The 21,449-nt window shown below is 36.6% G+C and overlaps 1 protein-coding gene across 1 annotated transcript in view; it reads left to right on the top strand.

Moving 5' to 3' along the window:
• Nucleotides 1–21,449, top strand: part of LOC122815049 (extracellular calcium-sensing receptor-like) — a 156,854-nt gene that overhangs the window by 92,171 nt on the left and 43,234 nt on the right. Inside the window, exon 4 of the mRNA XM_044087296.1 lies at nt 17,912–18,133. Within this exon, the coding sequence (XP_043943231.1) occupies nt 17,912–18,133 (222 nt within the window). The remainder of the gene's footprint in view (nt 1–17,911; nt 18,134–21,449) is intronic.

Here is a 21,449-nt window from a genome sequence, read left to right as displayed (position 1 = left end):
TAGCATCAGTGGTTAATGCATGGTTCTAAAACACGTGGACTCAGATAGGCAGGCATGCTAATATTTCAATATGTAAGCAAATAGTAACAGACAGGAATGTAATACTCAATAGATATGACATGTAGCATTCTATTTAGGGGTGATGTTACCAGAGCTTAAGGGTTTTAATTTTTCAAGTTTTGTTTTTCCTTTTAAAGGAATCCAAACACATTCAAACACCCTGCTTAAGATGTTGTTTTGACACTTTGATAAGACTTTATGTGTGGTGTCAGCAGTTAGTGCACAGCCTAAACACTGTAGTATAAGGCAGGCATGAGTTTGAAACTCACAGAGTATAAGTAGCATAAGCTTTATTAGCAAATGATAAAAGACAGGTTTACTCCACAAATGTTATTTTTACGATTCCATTTAGTGCTAACATTTACACATTGAGAAGGTTAAAACCTCTCAACTATTGCTCTCTTTTTGGGGAAAGCCATATTTACTACAACACACTGCTGACATTATCCTCTCGACTGTGCTTTCTGACATTGCAATGTGAGTTCTTATGTCATATCAGCAGTTAGTGTACAGGTCTAGAACTGTTGCCTTAGATATGCAGATGTTCAAACACTGCAGTGCACAGCTCATTTTACTGCATTAAAAATCAAGTGGCAACAGGAAAGAATGACTTACTCAAAAGCTGTCGATGTGTACTTACTACTTAGTGTTAATGTTTTCACTGGCACAGGGTTTGATTTCCCAGATGATATACCTCTTTTAATGTAGCCCATATTCATTTAAGCAGACTGCCAAGTTTATCCCTTCAACAATGCTTCTTCATAAGACTGTGTTGTGTTTGCTTCTGTAGAATCAATCATTTGCTAATTATCAAGTCTACAGAATGAGTTACATGGGTGTGTGTACAAATCCAACACTGTTTGCCTTGCATTAGTGTGTAAGACAATAAAAAAGATACTGGTGACATTTTGGAATGGCTTACTCAACAGGTGTAATGTCTGATATTTTATTGCTTTTTGATGGATGAGTGATCTTGGTCCCATAATTGTTGTACTTCTTAGGCAAGATTAGGCAAACTCTTATGTTCATCAAACACAGTGTTCATTAATGTGGTGAACAGAGGTGTACCAGCCTTCTTCATACCTTGTTTACCATGCCAGTGTTTTTGAACCCGTAGATCATGGCACTGATGGCCAACATACAGTGGAACATCTATAATTATGTATGGTGCATTAGACTACATAGTATACAGTGTTTAATATACCGTCCCATGCTACAGACATTCCCAGTCACAGTGTAAAGGATCAATCAAAATGTATTGTCATAAAGTCATCTCTTTATTATACCATTGTACCTACATGTTATATGGAACCAAGATTAAGTAATTTCTCAACTACAAGTGGAACAAATGTATAAATAAAGATAAATTAAGAATAGCCTACTATGTTTTAATCTAAATATTTACAACACAGCTCAGCATGGAACAGACTATAAAAAGCTATACGAAAGATACATAGCACTTAAAAATTTTGAGATAAAGTAAAAAAAAAGGAATTGCATTATTAATGAATCTGATATAGTTGATAATATTGTTATTTTTTCATCCACTCAAATAGAATGCATGTGTATGGAGTTGCTTAATGATTCCAATGAAAATAAAGTCCTACACTGTAAACCCACTGAACATTTTCTGACTGAATATAGCAATTTTTGGTCTCACTATAACAACCTAGGTATTCTCTCTACAAATTAGGCATAGAGGCCAGATGTTCTAGCCTTTTATTATCTATAAAAGACACATATGACCCATAACTCTTCACTTGGATTTCCTATAATGTTCCCATGTGGGTCCATCCTATATGGAATGAGACATTTGTTGAAAAACTATCTGCAACCCTGAGTCAAAGTTGCATTTTTATATATTCAGGACTCCCATTCTGAGAGAAATTAAGGGGAAGAGGACTTTTATTCATCTGTCTTTTACATAAGAATAATATATTTTGGGTCTATATTAGAACACCGAACGTTCAAAATTTTGAGTGTTCTAATATTGACCCATTTTCAGCGAATGCTGAAAATATCGAAGAAACAGAAAACCAAATTTTTTCCCAGGGGAAAGTATTCAGTTATCCGTTTCTGTTGCTTTGGTATTTTCAGTGCTGTGGTGGAAAGTTACGGGTCGGGTTCAGGTAAGTGTGTGATTGTGTGGACATGAGGGTTAGGGTGGGTTAGGTGAGTTAGGGTTAGAGCGCGGGTCAGGTAAGTGTGCGATTGTGTGGGCTTGAGGGTTAGGGTGGGGTAGGTGAGTTAGGGTTAGGGTGTGGGTGATGTGACTGTGCAATAGTGATGGACCTTAGCATTAGGGTTTGGGTTAAGGTAAGTGGATACTTAGTGGTGTATGTATAGTTTAGTGTAGGGTTAGGTGTAAGAGTTTAGGTGTATGTGTATGGGTTGCTGTTTGTTTTGTGTGCTTGCGTTGGGTGTATGTGTTTTCGAACAGCAAATCTTTTACCCTAGGAAAAAATTTGCTGTTCTGTATGTTCGTTGTTTTAAATTTTCGATTAATAGGGTTCGATATTAGAACACTTGAAATTTTGAAAGTTCAGTGTTTTAATATAGACCCCATATTTTGCATGTATTTGGTTTACAGGCTAACTATCTCTTGTGGAAGAAAATATAAAGAAACATGTAATACTTGTCATGGCATTTTTGGTCTTACTATAATTATTTTGTTTTTTATAGAAAGCAAAATGAAAACTTTGTGATTTTGATAATATCAAAAGAAATGTAAGTTAGGAGTTACTGCAGAGGTTTGAGGTTTTGAATTATTAATGAGATGTTTATTGCAGTTTAGGGTGTAGGGATTGATTTCTTCCACCTCCATTTACCTATTGTGTGACTGAGCAAGTCACTTAACCAGACAGTGCTCCTGTGTTGCCCTGAAAAGAAACTGTTGCATCCAGTAGGTTTACCTCATTAACAGATGCATAAAATAAAAATCAAGATTTATTGCCATAAAGCTATTTCTTTGATATAATAATTAGATGTTACATGGAAACAAGATTAAGTAATTTCTCAACTACAAGTGAGAAACAATGTGTAAGTAAATATAAATTAAGAATAGCCTATTATGATTTAATCTAAACCATTTACAAAGGTGGTGTTTAGCTGTTATTAAGAAAATGATTCTCCAAAGGATCTAAACATGTGCTTTCTCCGTTGGCATGCAGATGGAATTATGGTATGCTATTGCCTTTTTAATTTCTCTTGTCTTTAAGTAGACATAATACTCATTTCATGAGCATCGTATCAGCTTGAACTGCATATCTTCACATCCTTTAATGCATCAAAGGAAATGCATCATGTACAATGCAATCAGTTAAATATTCAGCAATGCATAGTACTACATAATTATTGTGTTTTTGTTTGACTGTTAAAAAGCAACATAGAAACAAATGTGTGCAAAATCAATTTTAAAGAGACAGATGTACTTTGCAGACACAATAAATGACTACCTTTCATCCATCTCTAACAATTCCCAGCTCAAATATGTACTTTATTAAAACAAATGCACATATTTAAAGTGGTCATAACTTGACCATGAATTTCTCACACTTTTCTATATTGAATAATATACAAAAATACATTGGCCATAAATAATAATGTTAGTTGCTGTTCTTCAATGACAAAATACTAAATATCAAACAAAAAGTCAAGTGTTATATGTCAGATATTAATCTTATTTCTTTATACATACAAAGACTTACTTGTCAAATATTAATCCTTATATAATAATCTTGTTATATAATCATGTCATCTACACATGTATCAATGCAATATACGTAGCAGTCATATCATGGGATAAATAACCAGTGAAAAATCAACTTTATCCCATTAGGTAATGTGCAAGTCCTTATTATATGCATAATTCTTTCTACACTTTAGCAATGATGACTCAGTATTTATGCTCATGATTAATTATATCCATAAATATGTTTACAACCTTGAACTAATTTGTATAACTGTCTTTCTAAATGCTAAAATAAAAAATACTCTCAGCATATCTTTTTTGGTATCTAGTTCATCTAATTGATACCATAAAACATTTAGTGGTAAAACAGAGAAATGCTATGATCCAAAACCAAAACACAGTAAAAAAATACAAAAACATAATTTTTGCAGGGGGCAAGCCCACTGAGCTCCTGCATAGGAGCTGCCCTACACATCACCTGCTACTTGTATATACTAATGCTGAGGCCACACTAGAATGGGGAAATGGCAATGCCTTGATCCCTGCTGTTCTGCAACCTCACGCTGCTCTTTTTCCATTTAATTCTATAGTTTGATATTTTAAATTTCCGAATTACCTGGTCATTCTTTTGATGCTTGATATTATGGCCTGTTGAGAAAATGTTAGGAACACCTTTTATGATAGACCCAAATTAATTTGTGGTGTTTCAAAAAGTAAAATTTTACACATACACTTACAGGATTATTTTATTAGCTAGCCTCATGTTCATACTTTGCAGTCAAAAAGTTTTAAAATCTCAGATCTGACTTATGATAAGTCATAACACAGTTCAGAGAAGGAAAAAGTAGCTGAGCAGTATGCATGTCAGTCACATTAACAATACACTTATTTCCATTGTTAATCATTTGACCCTAATTTCATGTATTTCTCTTTATTTCTTCCATCTTACCTCTCATGGCTTTAAATAGTGACAGATTTTTCACCTGCATTCCCCTCAAAGTAATTTGAAAACATTTTTGCCAACTACGTCACGTCATATTGGGAAAATAAATACATTTTCAAATCTAAGTATATGAAATTCATTAAGAATTATACCAGATTTGTGGACGACATAGTTTTTAATTTGGACTGGTCCACATAATATACTGGATGAATTTTTGGTTCATATAAATCAAACCATAGAGTGTATTAAATTTACATATGAGTTTAGTCATGATAAAATTACGTACTTGGATGTGGACTTGAGGATAGATAGAGCGAAACAAATCTTATCAAAAATTTATAGGAAGCCACCTTTTTCAAACTCTTTTTTTAGATTATGTCAGTTGGCATCTTCATTGCCAAAAAAAGTCCATTGTCAAGGGGTAATTAGTATAGGTCAGCAAAATGACAATCTTGGAAAGTGAATTTATGAATGAAGTAAATGTCATTATAGATATGTTTGCCAAAAGGGGTTACCTGGATGACCTACTTACTAATGTTAAGGATGAGGTAGTAAATAAGCATACTAGGGGTACATATTTATCCGTATTAGGTTCCTTGAATGTGGAGGTTGATGTAAATGGGAGTGAACATATTGAAGTGGATTGTGATTATAGAAATTTGAGTTTTATTAGTACCTTTAATAAGGGTGCCTATAAGGTTTGCCAGCGTATAGAAAAAACTGGGATTTATTAAAGTTGGGCAAGAATATGGCAAAAAACTTTAATAAAAAAACCTAAGTTTGTATTTAGAAGGGATCAATCCTTCAAAGATATCTTGGAAATGGTCGAAAGTTGGTACATCACACTATTATGCATAAATTGGGTAATTTTAAATGTGGCATGTGTTCCCAATGTTTTCAAGTGTTGGAGACTGGAGATAGTTTTAATTTGAATGGGAAAAGTATGTACGTCAGAGGTCATCATAATTGTCAGAGCAAAAATGTGGTCTATTTGGCCAAGTGTTTATTATGTCCTGTATTTTATATAGGTAAAACTTGCAGATGTTTCAGAGATAGGATATATGAGCACCTGCTGGATATTAAACATGAAAAAAACACTAATGCACTAAGTAGGCATGTGCTGGAATTTAATGATCATTTTTTTAAGTTCTTAGTGGTGGTGCTGCGGTAGCATTGTCGCCTCACAGTAAGACGCTGTCCGGTTCGATTCTCAGCTAGAGCGTCTTCTGCGTGGAGACATGCATGAATGGGTGTACCTCGTACCTTTGTTGAAGGTTGTGCGTCAGGCCTGGCAAGCCTGTACGCAAAAATCAACTGCCAATCATTAGCAGACCGAAGTTCCGCTGTGGCGACCCCTAACCAGGAAAAGCCGAAAGACACAAACAACAGTAAATAAATACAACAGTAAAGTAATACAACAGGTAAGTGCTGACCAGCATGGGAGAGTGCTAGGTGAATTCTTGGACATTTGTGAGTTAAAATGGCAACTTAAACTGGATGCGGCAAGATATCCAGAGATTAATGAAATGGTTAGTGTCAACTGTGTGTTAAAATTAAATCACTTGCTAGGGTAATTTTACAAACAATGTTAGGTGTAATTTTTAATCTGTATTTTAACGTGTTTGATATAGATTTATATGTATTGTCAGAATTCACTATGGTAGTTGTTTTAACAATTATATACAATTTATGCTAATTGGTTAATTATATTGTGTATTTAAGTGCTAGGCAGTTTGGTTAGAATTATTCTAAAGAAGTCCCCATAGTAGGGATGAAAGCACTTAACTGTGGAAACTGAGTGTTTTTATTTTACAAAATATTCTACAAAATACATTTGTTGTGTTTAGTGTAAAACCTGGCTGGTGTCCTCTCTTCTGGATTTGGGAACATTATAAGATACCTAGATGCAATATTGTTCCATATAAAGTAATCATTTGTAGGCCCTTGTGATTTGAGGAAATAACTTTCCTGGTAATAATTTGCATATTTGAATATGTGTAATGCAGTTTGGCTGTAATTTGGTTGTAATTGTAGTACAATAATTAATAGTTAATAACATTAACCCATTTCAGAGTATTATAAATAAACAATGCCATTAGCTACACCTTTGAAGAACGAAGGTTGCCATGCTGTTGTCCACAATTTTTCTAGTACTGAAATTCTTTGCAAAGCTCAAACTGATATTTTTTTATGAATTGTCAAATAAACATTAAATAATTATCTGTAGTTTGCTTTCACCATTTGTCTGTCACTAAGCAGTACAAGATATGCAATACCTTATATGTCCTATTAACAATTTCTAGTTAGCTAGCAGTCAAACCTAGAATCTTTTGAATAGTATAATTAAATCTGATCCATTACTTGGTGATTCGTATAAGCAAAAAATACCTTTCATTCTTTGATACCCAAACAATACAACAACTTTTATCTGTTTATGTGTTCAGAACTTAACTTGTTCAGATCTTAACTTTAGCAAAAAATTCAAAAATGCTTTCTTTCTGAGATAATCTAAAAATACATCTTGTCAAACTGAAAAGTTATTTGCTAGTCTCAAATTATGCTTGCATGTTTTCTTATGTTCTTATTCCATCCAGGTCTGCAGATGTAATCACCTAAACTATCATTCTACTAAACAGAATGTACCTATTCATAATCATTGTCAGTGTCTTTTGCACCTAATTTCTACAACTGGTGACACTGTATGCAGCTTGTAGTTCAGATGTCCTATATAGCCTAGTTGGAGTGTCTTATAAAATCAATCATAATGTTTTTTGAGTTAGCACATGCAGCACATATGAATATAATATATGAATGCCATATAAGGTTTGGTAAGAAACCAATTTGTCCAGGAACATCTTCAGGTGGGGGGGTTAGACAAAAGCAGTAGTGGGAATTAAGACAGGAAGGGAAGCAAGGTGCGGGGGGTGATGAAAGGTTAAATGGGAATGAAGGATGATTGTGAGTAAATGAGGTAAATGTAGGGAGGAGCTTAGTGGGTTTTATGCAAGTGTACCTGGGTAAGGAATCATATTTTGGCGTGAACTTGCTATAGGGCAAGTTTACGTCCAGAATGACATGTGAGACTCTGGAATAGATTGCCCATACATGTCAAGCAGAGTGCCTCTTTGGTCCTCTTCAAAAGGAACCTTGACGATTGGATGGGAGAAAGGAAATTCACCCCGGGGATCACATCAGTCCCCCTGCTAGATAGGGGTCCAGGGAAGTAAATAGTGTGGGAAGAAATAGCCAGGGAATTGTTATGGCTAGGCTTGTATAGGCCCTAGGGCTGATAGCCTAGTACCAACCTATGAGCCTATGGACTGGTAGGCCTTGGGTTAATGGTAGTACTTATGGAGCAGGTGGGTAATATTTGTACTATAAAAATTTAATTATTTTTTTTTTACAAAGTAGGTGAAGAAGGATTTTAGGTTTTGTTCAGATTGGATTTGATACAAGGCATTGGATCTGGCATGCTGCATGTGCTGGTGGCTTGTTGGTTTGTTTGGTTTTGACTGGGTTGCTGGGGGTTGGGAGGCCATTATGTTGTTTAAGAATGCCTCAGAGGTGCACAGTTTAACTTTTTTATGACTGCTTTGCTCCTGGTTTCTTTAGGCAGTGTAGTCCTTAATTAGTAATGATGTTGAGCTGGCTTCTCTCTGTTTGATCATTGGTTGTAGTGATTTAGGTTATATGACTGCAGTATTATGTGGGGCTGTGGTCATAAGAACAATTTTAATGGTTCTGTTCACCCCTGGTTGTTTCAGGCAGGGTTGTTCTAGACTAGAGCTGGAGTTGAAATGGTTTTCTTCTTGATGCAGCCATTGGGGAGTCCATCTCCTGCAATTATTGCACAGGGTTGTGATCATTTTATGGTGTTTTTTTTTATTTTCCTGCAGTTAACTCATTAGTGCTAGTGGTTTTATTTTCTGCTTCCCATAGTGAGTTTTGTGGGCTACAAGGCACAGTTGCCCTCTGCACATATGCATTGTGGATTGCTTCCCATTGGGATGGGGTTGGGGGATAGGAGAGAATGTGTGGCTTGTGAGACTGCCCCTTGTTAAAGGTAGGTTTTGGTGGAGCGTGGGAGAATCGGAGGTCACCACAATGGGTCATGCATTTGAGTTTCAGTCATCAGGTCTTCTACCGACTTTCTGTGTGGGGTGACAATGTTTGAGAAGTCTCCCTGGCTTGGTTTTTGTATGTTTTGGGTTTTATCATATTTCTGTAACCTGTCAGGTTGAAAGGTTTTGTCTAGTTCTTAGAAATTTTGGTTTTCTGGAAATCACTGGTGAGTCATTGAGAGATGAAAAAAAAAGTCAACATTCCAGTTTCACACTTCCTTCCCTGACAGAATCTATACTAATGCAGAATTGTTATTCTGTCACCTGTCTAAATTTGTTAATGTGAGCTGAAGGGGTAGAGTGGATTTGGTGGGGTTAATGTAGTGTATTTTTGCTGCTGTTGTTGTTGTCATACAGAAGTAAGCAGACCTAACGTCCTTGGGAGAACGATTTTGTATGCACTTTTTGTGTGAGCGTGGGATTTGTACAACCTTCTGCTATGTGCTGTGGTTGATTGGCTAGACCATATTGCAGATATACTGCAACCAAATTGGGTCAGTCAAAAAACATGTGTGGGCATGGGGATGGGGGCATCTGGTGCAGCTTACGCTGCATTGTAGAACTGACAGGCAGTTTTACCTCACAAGATAGATCAACCTGAGGATGCTTACTGCAGCTTTCAGATTGCCTTCCTTCTGAAGTTTTTTCTAGATTTATTTTTCTTTTCTTTTCTTTTCTTTCTGACACTACTACTGTTTTACTGTTGGTATATTCCCCTGCTGTAATTCTGACTTACAATTGTATGTGTAAAGAAATTTGCTTGACTACTTCAATATGATATGCTACTACTGTTGCTCTGCTGTAAATTATTATTTTATTACATATATTTAGAAATGTTCAAAGTTCTACTGCTACTGTCTGCATTTTACTGTTTTTGTAACCTGGCCTGAGCCTGTGATTGGTCTTAACCTGGCCTGAGCCTGTGATTGGACTCCTATGATCACACTGCTCTACCCCAGTCAACAAAATGTAATAAATAAAATGGATCGGAGATCTTACTATATTTCCATGCTAACTTCTTGAATTATAAGTCTGGGTAGGGAAGAGTGAAGCCTTATGTTTAGTTCATCCCAATAGTTGCACAAAAATCCCTTTCCCTTTTGTTGTTTTTCCCATTGTTTTGGCTTTGTCCAGATTTCTTGGGCTGGGAGGTTGAGTGGTATGTCTCTCATGTCTAAAGAGTTGCCCTCCAAGAGTTGTCACGTTTCCTTATCTGGGTTAACCCACTAATTTTCTAAAATTAGCTGCATAGTCCCTAGCCTACCCTGTCTCAATTCTTATAAACCACTCCATACAAGAAGCTTACATCCCCCAACTATGGAAAGTGTCATATATTATTCCCCTACACAAAGGCGGCAACTCCTATGAGCTATTAAACTACCGCCCCATTGCTATCCTATCTCCCCTTTGCAAGCTCCATGAGAAATGTATTCACATGCAAGTGATGCACTTCTTAACCTCACATAATCTCTCCTTCACACAGCATGGCTTCTGCACAAACCATAGTACAACTACTGCTCTTCTCTCCTTTACCAACCAGGTTAACCAACTTAGAAGCAACAACAACTTCATATCAGCCATATTCTTAGATCTAGTAACCAAACACAGGAACTAGGTCCACACACCCAGTATCAACTAATTTGCAGCAAACAATAAATCTTACTGTTGGTAACAATAAAGGCTGTCCTCCACCAATGCGTATAAAAAGGAAACAAACTGACCGATAATAAATCCAAAGTCTTTATTTGAACACACACAGTCTCAAATTCAAATTCAAACAGATTTATTGTTACCAACAGTAAGATTTATTGTTTGCTGCATATTCTTATATCTCTCTAAGGAATTTGACATGGTCCCACATAACCTACTTTTAGACACTCTATCCACCATGTCCTTTGCCCCCTCCACTACTGCTTGGTTTAAAAAACTATCTCTCTGATAGGAAACAATCAGTCAAATGGCAAGATATACTATCACCTCTATTACTAACTACCATGGGTGTTCCACAAGGCTCAATACTGGGGCCTCTACTATTCACCATTTTTACCAACAAACTACATACTGCCACCCTGCATGCATCACTTATACAGTACGCAGATGACTTTACCCTAATTTGCTCAGCCCCATCCCTAACTACTCTTCAAAAACTTACCCAAGAATCCTTCAGCTCCGTGGAAAAATGGATTACTGACATCCAACTGATTATAAAACCCAACAAGACCAAATTACTTCTATTCACCCCCAACAAATTCAGAACTACACCTCCTTCCTTCACTATCACCTCCAAAAATGGCACCACAATCTCTCCCACCCCCATACTAAGCTCCTTGGATTTGAAATAGATACAAATCTTCACTTTGATATCCATATCTCTCAAACCACTAAAAAGGTACATAAAAAATTAGGAACTTTATACAAACACAAAAACTTCCTATCAGACCAAGCATGAGTCACCCTAGCCCAAACCCACCTTTTGTCTACCCTAATGTATGCATCACCAATCTTAACCCACATCAGGAAAACAGACCTAGACAAACTAGAATCATGCTACAATAAGATTGCAAAATTCGCCAATAACTCTACTTTTAGAAGCCATCACTGCCTTGCCCTAAAGGAACTACAGTGGTTAGAACTCCCTCAATTAATTAATTACCACCAACTAGTGCTCACCTTCAACATCCTAAAGAATCCCCACAAGATTCCACTCCTAAATCAACTACTAAATTAATATTCAGAAAACCATCTTCTATGCTCATCCAACAATACCCTTCTCTGTATATCCAAAGCTAACAATACTGCAAGGAAAGCTCTTTTCTCTCATACCATCGCTAGGAAATGGAATAACCTCCCCCAAATATCTATTCAGCACCATCTATTTCACAGTTCAAACGACCGCTTAAGTCACACCTCTTGCACTCCTGGCTCTGTCCTTGCATCACATAAATGCTTTCCTGCTCTCCTCCAATTCTTTCTACCTTTCCTCTCTTCTCTGCTTACTGCCTCTATAATACAATACTAAAAACGTGTCAAATACTCCCATACAGGGTCTACTATGTGTAAATTAAGCTTACTTGGAACAAACCACTGTAAAGTTATTATGTCTTGTGTAATGTCTCTTTTGATTGTATTGTTTAATGTGGAGTTTTTTTCTCCCACATGCTGCCATCCAGGACCTACTATGTGTAAATTAAGCTTGCTTGGAACAAGCCATTGTAAATGTATTACTGCTTGTATGACATATCTTTTGATTGTATAATTACCACTGCACATATTGTTTGATGTGGAGCTTTTCTCCCCGGGCCTCCGCGGTAAATGGACCTCGTTCCAGTTGGTCTTTCCCGGCAAACAAATGTAAAATAAAATAAATAAAATAAAAAATAGTGACACTTTTCTGGCAGCTGTCCAGTTCTTAATATTGGGATTGCCACGTATCTATATGTTCCCCAGACTGATAAGATTCACAAGAAATGGAAGTCAAAGTTTTATGCAGTAAAGGATTAAGTTTGAAAATATGCTAGCAGCATTAGTCCTTAGAAAATATACTTGTTGCCATCTACTAATTTAAAAATAATTTAAATCATCTATACTGAAAGGTGTAGTATAGTTGAATGAGGAAATGCTTAAAGAAAAATATGTAAGGGTATTATCTTAGACTAATTTTTGTAGCATATGGTCTTAGATCATTTAAAGCTACTTGAAGTCATCATTAGAATAAATTAATTAAAAAAAAAAAGCATACAATGGAATTACCTTATTCAAACTGCCTATTATCACTAGGTTTATTTACCACAGACTGTCTGGGCTAATTTGACTTCACAGATTTTTGTTTGCTTTTTTATAGTGTTAACCAGGATGGTGAATGGGTATAAGATCCTTTGTCGGCATGACCAGGGTCATTGGAATCTGCAATTGATGTATGTTAACATAATGGTGTGTACTTGCATCATATAGGAATTATAGGACAAATTATTTTAAAACATGTCTACTTTGGATAAATGAGAACTCTAAGAGTATTTCGCATTATATGCTCAAATAATGGAAAACAGGGGAAAGGGGGAAAAGATGCAATATTAACCAATATTTCTAAAACAGGAGTATTTGATTTGTTCAGGGGTTGTTTTACAAGTGATCATTAAAGGGTTAGAATTATTTGTCTCACTTTCCAGTAGCTAAAATTATTTCAGTTCATAAAACAACTGTACGGTAGGAAATGGTCATTAACTGAGGAAGCAAAGTTCATGACATTGATTTGACATAACTCACCATCACCCTGATTGAAATAACTCTATTTATATGTCCATTTTCTGCAATGCACTGGTGAAAAGTCATTCAATTTAGTTGTGTAAAGTAGGGACTCTTTATTACAGTTCATATATTACTTTGGTACACGCTGAAATCGTTTAGCTTAACTGCTGAGACAGGACATTAATAATGTACATTTTCTTCTAATGTCCACTGCATTTGTGATCTTTGTTTGTGTCTTTCGGCTTTTCCTGGTTAGGGGTCACCACAGCAGAACTCTGGTCCGCTAATGATTGGCAGTAGATTTTTACGTACTGGCTTGGCGGGCCTAACGCACAACCTTCAACGAAGGAACGCCCATTCACGCATGTCGCTACACAGAAGATGCTCTAACTGAGAATCGAATGGGCAATGTCTAACTGTGAGGCGACAACGCTACCGCAGCACCACCACCGCACTATACACAACCCATTTCCCAGTTACTTGAGTGCTTGCTCGGGGATATTTTCATAGTTCTTACTTACATAAATGCTCCTGAGACTGTTAAGAATTAAGTTTACTTGGCCTATTTAGTGCCATATAGGTTTCTATATGGAAGTCAATACGTATCCCAGGTATTTTGATATTTAAATTATCCCTCATCTTTAGTGATTAGTTATAATGTACTCCAGTTGGTATCAGACTTTATATTCTGTGGTTTAATGAGGGCCATTGAAATGCATAGGCTTAATTATTACTGTGTTGTGTTTTTTTTTTCTTTACATTCCTTCTCTGAATGTGAAAGGATTTGATGGAGATACAGTGGCTGATGAACAAGGTAGGCCTTGATAGGGCCTACTGTCATTATTTTTATTTACTTATTTATTTTACATTTGTTGACTGGGAGTGTCCAGCTGAGCTATTGCCCTTTTTCAGTGGAGGCCCAGTGAGAAAAGCTCCAAAAATATACAATGCAATAAAAATAGCAAAACAGAAACATTTCAATAAAAATAGCAATAGAGAATTTTGGTAGTTAAAATACATAAGCTACATACATGTGTATTGTTGACAGATAAAACAGTGCTATAAACAAAAAGAGAATGTTAAAAAACTAGAATAAGTTGTATGTTTTGGTTTAAAAAAGAGTTGAGTAAATATACGGTTTTGTATGTAGAGTAGCAGAAACTTAAAAGGTTACATAAGAATTTCATGGAGCAGAGTATAGAATAAGCTTTGGAGGCTGCATAGGAAGCATAGGATGAAGTAGTTAATGGTAAGTTTTAGTAAGTTAGTTTGACTGTACCATAAAAGGTAGGTAATAACCATGGAGGGTGAGTACAATGGCAGGACCAGTGTTTTTTTAAAGTGATCTTTGGTTGCTAGCTTAAATTGTTTGGAGTGAGTCAGGGACCTCATTTCTAGTGGGAGTTTGTTCCAAGCAATAGAGGGATGGTAGCTATATAAGTTGCACCCTGTTTTGGATTTGGGTTTATGGATTTTTAGTAGGTCTTGAGTTGAGCTTCGGAGAAGTCTTTTAGGGGAGTAGGGAGAGATGAGAGAAGATAGACTTGGGCAGAAATGAGGCTGATATAGGATTGAGTGTGTGCTCTGGAGTTGAGATTGTAGGCACAGGTGAGGTAGTTCAGGCCAGTTCAGATATTTCAGGGAGAGACAGTGGTGAGATTTATATGTTTGTTGAGCTGCAAATCTAGCTATTTTGGGGTAGGTTGATTCTAATTTGGTAAGTAGGGAGGAGTTCAGATTTGTGAGTATTTAAGAACAATAGATTAAGCATGGTAGGAGGTAGGCATGGGCAAGAGAAATCCTAGCTTCAGTAGTTAGGAATATGTTGTTCCTGTACAGTAGTCCTAACTTTTGGTGGGATTTTGATATAATTGTTAATGTGAAGATTGAATTTTAGTTGGTCATCAATGGTAATGCCAAGGAGTTTTGTGTTAGTTTCGACTTTTATAGGAGTATTGTTTAGAGATCTTATGGAGTAGAAAAATGTAATGTGGTTTGCAGATTTAGATAGAAAGAGAAATAATTTTGTTTTCTTAGGGTTGAGGATGAGCTGATTATTAGTGAGCCATGTCTCTACTAAGATGAAAGATGTCTGGGTATTTGTTAAGACTTCTAAAGGGGAACTAGCAATGGTTATGACTGTAAAGTCATCTGCGTATTGCACAATGTTTGACTGAGGACAAGAGGGGTGGAGTGAGTTGGTGAAGATATTAAGGAGTAGATGTCCAAGAATAGATCTTTGGGGAGCACCAGTTCTTACTGAGAGAGGGGTCGATAGTGTTGAGCCCCCTCGTACTGACTGCAGCCTATCAGAGAGATAGCTAGAGAACCATGCAACTGTATCAGGGGAGAAGTTTTGGTCTACAAGTTTACAAAGTAGCAGAATATGTGAGACAGTGTCAAAAGCCTTAGAAAGGTCAAGGAATAGACAGGATATCAGTTTGTGATCATCGTTAGCCAGGGCTACCATGTTGAGAAATGATAGTAGAGCTGTGGTTGTGCTATGTTTGGAATGGAAGCCATGCTGTGTTGGAGTGAGAAGTTTTTCCTAATAACTACAAATCTTGTGCTACTAATCTAGTACAGTGTGGTGAAAAGGACCACCACTTCTATAGGGAAACAACAGTTGAAGTATGGGCTGCAGGTACATAGGTAAACATTTTCCAAGAGAAAGAAAGTAGTTTTAAGTAATTGACCTAGGAGTACAACAGGAAGATAAAAAATGGGGGTGGGGATCAGCAGTGTGCACGCTTACAGCAAAATTCCATAGCAAAAAGTCTTCAGTTTAGAGGACAGATTAAACTACTAGTGTAGCTGAAAGCACTTTATTTTCAACTGGAAACAGACTGCCTGCCTTGCTTGAATTACTTTCAAATACTTAGTAATGCTGTACAATTATATATTGACGAGTTTAAGTTCGCTACTTCTACTTCTATTTTCTGATCTGATTAATATACAGTGATTAACTAGAAATGTATGGACTGAAAATCTTCCACACACAGAAGTTTCTTACACTGTTTTGCATTAGGGTTAAAGGCTTGCTGCAGGAGTTTGGGGCACCTTTTGTATGGAAGGCATAGGGTAATGACAAGATAGGGTCAACGGTGGTATAGGAGGTTTTAATGGGCTACAGTTCATGTGGCATTTATTTTATGGATGTATGGAAATCATTCTGAGGGTTGATTATTTGTCAACAAATGTTATGCTGGCCATTAAATGTTTTCTTGTCTATAATGGATAGTTGCTGTGATGGCAGGATTGCTATTAAATTGATATCGGAAAGGAAAGTTTATTTTGGTCATTATTATATACATCGGGTGGTATATTGGGGTTGCAGTCAGGCATCATGGTATGTAATTGCCCTTGTGCTGTCTCGTGTGGCATTTGATTTAGTGTTCTGGTGGTACATTTGGCAGGTAATGCCCTGGGAATCATTATGAAGCTAATACTGGTAGTTAAGATAGTTGAGAATTTAATATACAGAGGTTATGCAAGGTTGCGTTTAGTTATATTAGCATTTGAGAGGGATCATTGGTTTAATCTCAGCCTTTAAGGCAATTGGCTGCTTTAGGTATTTATATGATAGGGCTTTGGGAGGTGATGACAGGAATTCAGTTTGTTTCAGAGAGGATGGAGTACACCACATAACATTTGGCTTATTCCCTTGTGCATTTAGGTTGTAGGAAGTTTTGGTAGGACGGAGAGGGAGCAGCCTGGTCCAGCTGGTGGGCAGAGATGAGGGGCAGGTTTGCCATCTTCTGTTTCCCTTCTGGTGTTGGATCTTCATTTCAATGAGTTGGGAAAGGAAAATGAACAGTTGGATGCTTCTGCTTATTTGGTTGGATGCTTAATTCAATAAGTGGTAAATGAAGTGAACAATGGGATGTTGCTTCATAAATGAATAAGCAAGCGGAAGTAAAGTCACTGCTTATTGGGTCAGGGTGAGTGAGGTCATGCTGCCTTAGCTAACAGTTATATTTTATGCTGTGATAAATGTCAGCTATACTATGCTTATGTTGTGATTAATAAATAATATTGGTTAATGAAGTTATGTTTGTAAAATTTAATAAATTTCGTCAAATGTCATTTGATGTGATGTGTGTTTATTGAAGGGGACAGGGGCAAATAAAACTTACTACTGAATATTCTTAACATTGATATTGCCACCAGGGGACTTGCAATAACTAAATGCAAAAATAATGGACCTGATTCCAAAAGACTTGTCTTCCCTGTGTTCACATAGTAAGTGGCTTACTCCATTGTAAGCCTGTCCCATTTCCAAAAGATTTGCTTTCAAGTTTAAGTGACTAACTCCAGTATAAGGTAGTCTTACATGGGGATCAACTTCCAAAAGACTTGTTGTTGTTGTTGTTTGTCTTTTGGCTTTTTCCTGGTAAGGGGTTGCCACAGCGGAACTCCGGTCCGCTAATGATTGGCAGTAGATTTTTATGAAATGTCTAGGTGCCAGCTCGACGCCCAACCTTCAACGAAGACACGCCCATTTACGCATGCATGTCTTTTGAACGCTACCCAACCGCGGGGAAGATATGCAGACTCCACACAGAAGGCACTCCCAAGCCAAGCCGAGAATCGAACGGGAGAACCTTCTTCTGTGAAGTAATAACGCTACCGCTGTACCACCGCAACATACTAATTGACTTCTGATCTGCTGCTGAAATTGGACTTCATGTTTTTTGAGACTCATAGAATGCAGTTTTGCAATTGTGATGAGGGTCCTTATATTGAATTTACACTGTTAGTTCATTACAGTTCATTACAACTGTGTTTCTCCAGCGAAAACATGACTTACAGTAGTACAGTTTTTTTGTTATTTTTTTTTGTAATTTCTAGTTGCTTCATTTCATGAAAAATGTCAACTTTAGAATGAAAAGTGGTGAAAACATATTTTTTGATGCAAATGGAGACCCACCTGCTATTTATGAATTACTTATATGGCAAATCAACCTAGACAAAACATCCAAGTACTTCAATATTGGCAGAGTTGACTTTAGCTCTGAAGAACTTCTTACTCTTAATAAAAGTGCTTTTGCTTTAGAAAATGGAGAACTCCAGGTAACTAATTAAGTATTTTTCCAGGTTTGCATCTAAAGTGGTTGTCAACTAGACACATAGCTGCCAAACTGTCTAATAAAGTATATTATGGAATTTATTAATACTTCAGAATATGACATAGAATAGAAACAATTATTGAAAGGAGGTGGAGCAGTGATTTTATTTCATATTTCAGGTTTTTGTTACATACTTATTTCCTGATGAACCTATTCAAAACCACATCCTTTCTCTAATTTAAATTTTGAAGGTAACTTATTCCTTAGCTTTGAACATGAATTGTGGTTGGTAGAGTTCAAACACACAAACACTGAGCAAGTGTACAACTACAGTAAAACCTTGAACCCTTCAGTCTAGGCAGAGCTCACTTTTCATGATGTTCCTCATGATTACAAAGACAAGATTAAACACAACGTTGCCACTTTCAGCAGATCTCCCAAACCTGAACAATATCAGCATCAATGTACAGTGCAGTATTAAAATCTGCCACTTTTCTCTTATGTGGTGTCAGAAAAATGACCATCTCATACAGTTTACAGGCATGGAACACAAATTGTTTAAATCAAGCACCTTTCCTATTTGGAAGACTTCAGAAACTTAAATGACAGCGTCTGTTGTAAGTGTCAGTATATCCATTACCTTATATCATTTAGGAATGTTAAACTTTTTAACCTTTAGATCTATAGCAAAAGAAGTTAGAGGAAACACGATGTGGACTATACTACAGTATCTGCATGCCTAGCTTTTCTTTGAATGCATCTTATTCAGAAATGTCTAATCAAATATCAATAGATAGTAGATTTAAACTGTAACAATACACAGGGTGTTTTTTTCCATTTAGATTATGGTGAGGAGTTATGGCCATATAGGATGCTAAGTATATGCAGTAAGTGAATACTACAAATAGACTAATGACAATTACGTTAAGAAGGATGTACTGTTGCAACTCTAGACATAAATTCTATTGTTTTGTTTTAGTCATCATTGTTTTACAAGTTATGATGTATTTTTCTACTTTATTATATCATTTCCTTTTATCTTTTTCTGTTTGAGATATACCTTTATGTTACATAATGACTGCCATATTTAAATGCATATATTTTTATCAAATGGTATTTCTGACTCGTATGTATTTATGACAAAGTATATTACATTTGTAGCTGACACAAATGTGACTACCAATCATTTGAATTTCTCATATGCAGCTCTAAATCTGCAGAAAGTCACTCTTTCCCCTTGGCATTAACTACAAAAACACAATTTCATAAATAAGTATCACAGCTCACTGAGTCATACCACACATAAAGTATTTTGAAACAAGCACTGTTTGCCTCAGAGAAAAGTAGCTGTGTAAGTAAACTTAAAATAACAGTCGATCTTCTACTAGATTAGCATTGCAATAAACTAAGCTGTATGAGGGTTTAGCATTACTGTATTGGCCAACTTCTCAAATGTTTGGGTGCCTTCCCTGTGCTCTACTATTTAGAAACACATGTGGCACTCCATATAAAGGGCAGGTGGAGTGTTAAAACCTTCAGATTTTTTTTTTTTTTGCTGAAAAGAAACAAGAACCCTGAGTACATGTGTTAGGAAACAAAGAGAATTATAACAAAAACTACATGTAAAAGGATGCAAATGACCGCTCCCTGGCAGCCTAGCTGAGGAACATCAGATAAAGGGGCAGGATGGAAGATAGCAAAACAAAAGTGATCCATTAGAGCATCTACTCTTATGGTAATTTCGCTTACAAAACCATACTATGTTCTTTAATGAATCGCAATTGCAGAAGCCTAAGCAATATGGGTAGATTCTCATAGCTTACATAGCAGTAGGTAATACCAAGTGGGGGGCCAATACCTAAGACTACAAGAGCCTCTGGAGTATGGTCCTTGCAAAGTCCATTATGGATCTGGAAAGGGAATCCAGTTTGCAATACTTTACAAAGGTATGTAGGGAGGGCAAAGCTACTGTTTCTAGAATGCTTCTAGAGTCCATCCCTTTACAGAAAGTCACAAAAGGAGCTAATGCCCTTGTTGAATGAGCTATAACCCTGCCCTGAAGTGATTTATTGTGGTTACCATAACAAAAAATAATAGTATGAGGCAAACAATAACCAGACAAAAGCACCCTGGAAGAACAACCAGCACCGGAATGAATGAAGGCAAGGTTTACTAGTCCAAAACATGAATCTCAGTAATGTAAGCTAAAAACATAAACACCCTGCTTTCCATGCACTTTCTTCTTAAGACAGACTTCATCATATCATGATGCATGAGGTAAACATCTTGAAATAGTTAACTTTGACACTGGTTGTCCTTTCCTCTTGCCTTCATAGGAAATCGGTAGCTTATCCATTTTATTAGAAGGTTGAATTTTATGTAGGTAGCATCTGCGCTGCCTATGCACACCCAGAGAATGAAGGATTCTTTCTATATCTTTCCTTGGTCCAGGAATGAAGACAGGGAGATGGATGGTTTGGAATATGACTAACTGTAAGACAACTTTATACATAAAGGTAGGATTTGTTCTCAAAGAAACCATATCCTTGTAAAAAATAAGATAGGGTTAACTTACCATAAGTGCCTGCAACTCAGATATTCACTTAGCAGATGTTAGAACAATAAACAGCACTGTCTTTCACCATAAGAACCTCAAATCATCCTCACAAGCTGTTTGAAATTATGCCTGAATGAGCTTCTCAACCACAAAATTGATATCCCAAGGAGGAACCATATGTCAATAAGATGGGCAGATAGATGTCTCCTTTCAAAGACTAACTTGAGCATTGCAAGAAATGGTGGGGTGGAGTATTAAAGGCAGATAAGCAAAAATGGCTGACAGATGTACCTTTATATATTAGCATGATTAACCACTGGACTGTAATGTACAGTTAATCAAGATCCAGGTCCTCACCTGATAAAGATCCTTGTTCTTTGAATGGCACCAACTATAAAATCTTTTCCACTTATCCTTATGTATTTTTCTAGTAGCAGGTTTTTCATGTCCTTCAGATTCTGCTGCACATCTACAGAAAATGTGTGTCTAAAAGGTATCAAAATTATGTCATCTAGGCAGTTAGTTGAGTTTGCAGACTGGGATGTATCAGTCTTCCCTGTCTCTTGTGAATAAATCCAGTCTGTTTGGAAGCTTGTGGCAATTGCCCTTGACCAGACTGAAAAGAAGAGAAAACCACTGTTGACTTTGACAAAAGGGAGAAAAGGAAGTCACCACCACAATCTTTAGGGAGTACTTCTGGATTATTAGAAGAACCTTGATAATGAGTGGAAAGAGTGGAAAATCAAAGAGAATATTCCCATCC

Source organism: Protopterus annectens, chromosome 11.part0, assembly GCF_019279795.1.
Source record: "Protopterus annectens isolate FY-2018-M chromosome 11.part0, PAN1.0, whole genome shotgun sequence".
Classification (NCBI taxonomy): Eukaryota; Metazoa; Chordata; order Ceratodontiformes; family Protopteridae; genus Protopterus; species Protopterus annectens.
Note: the sequence above shows the minus strand (reverse complement) of the source record. Positions and strands in the feature narration are given on the sequence as shown.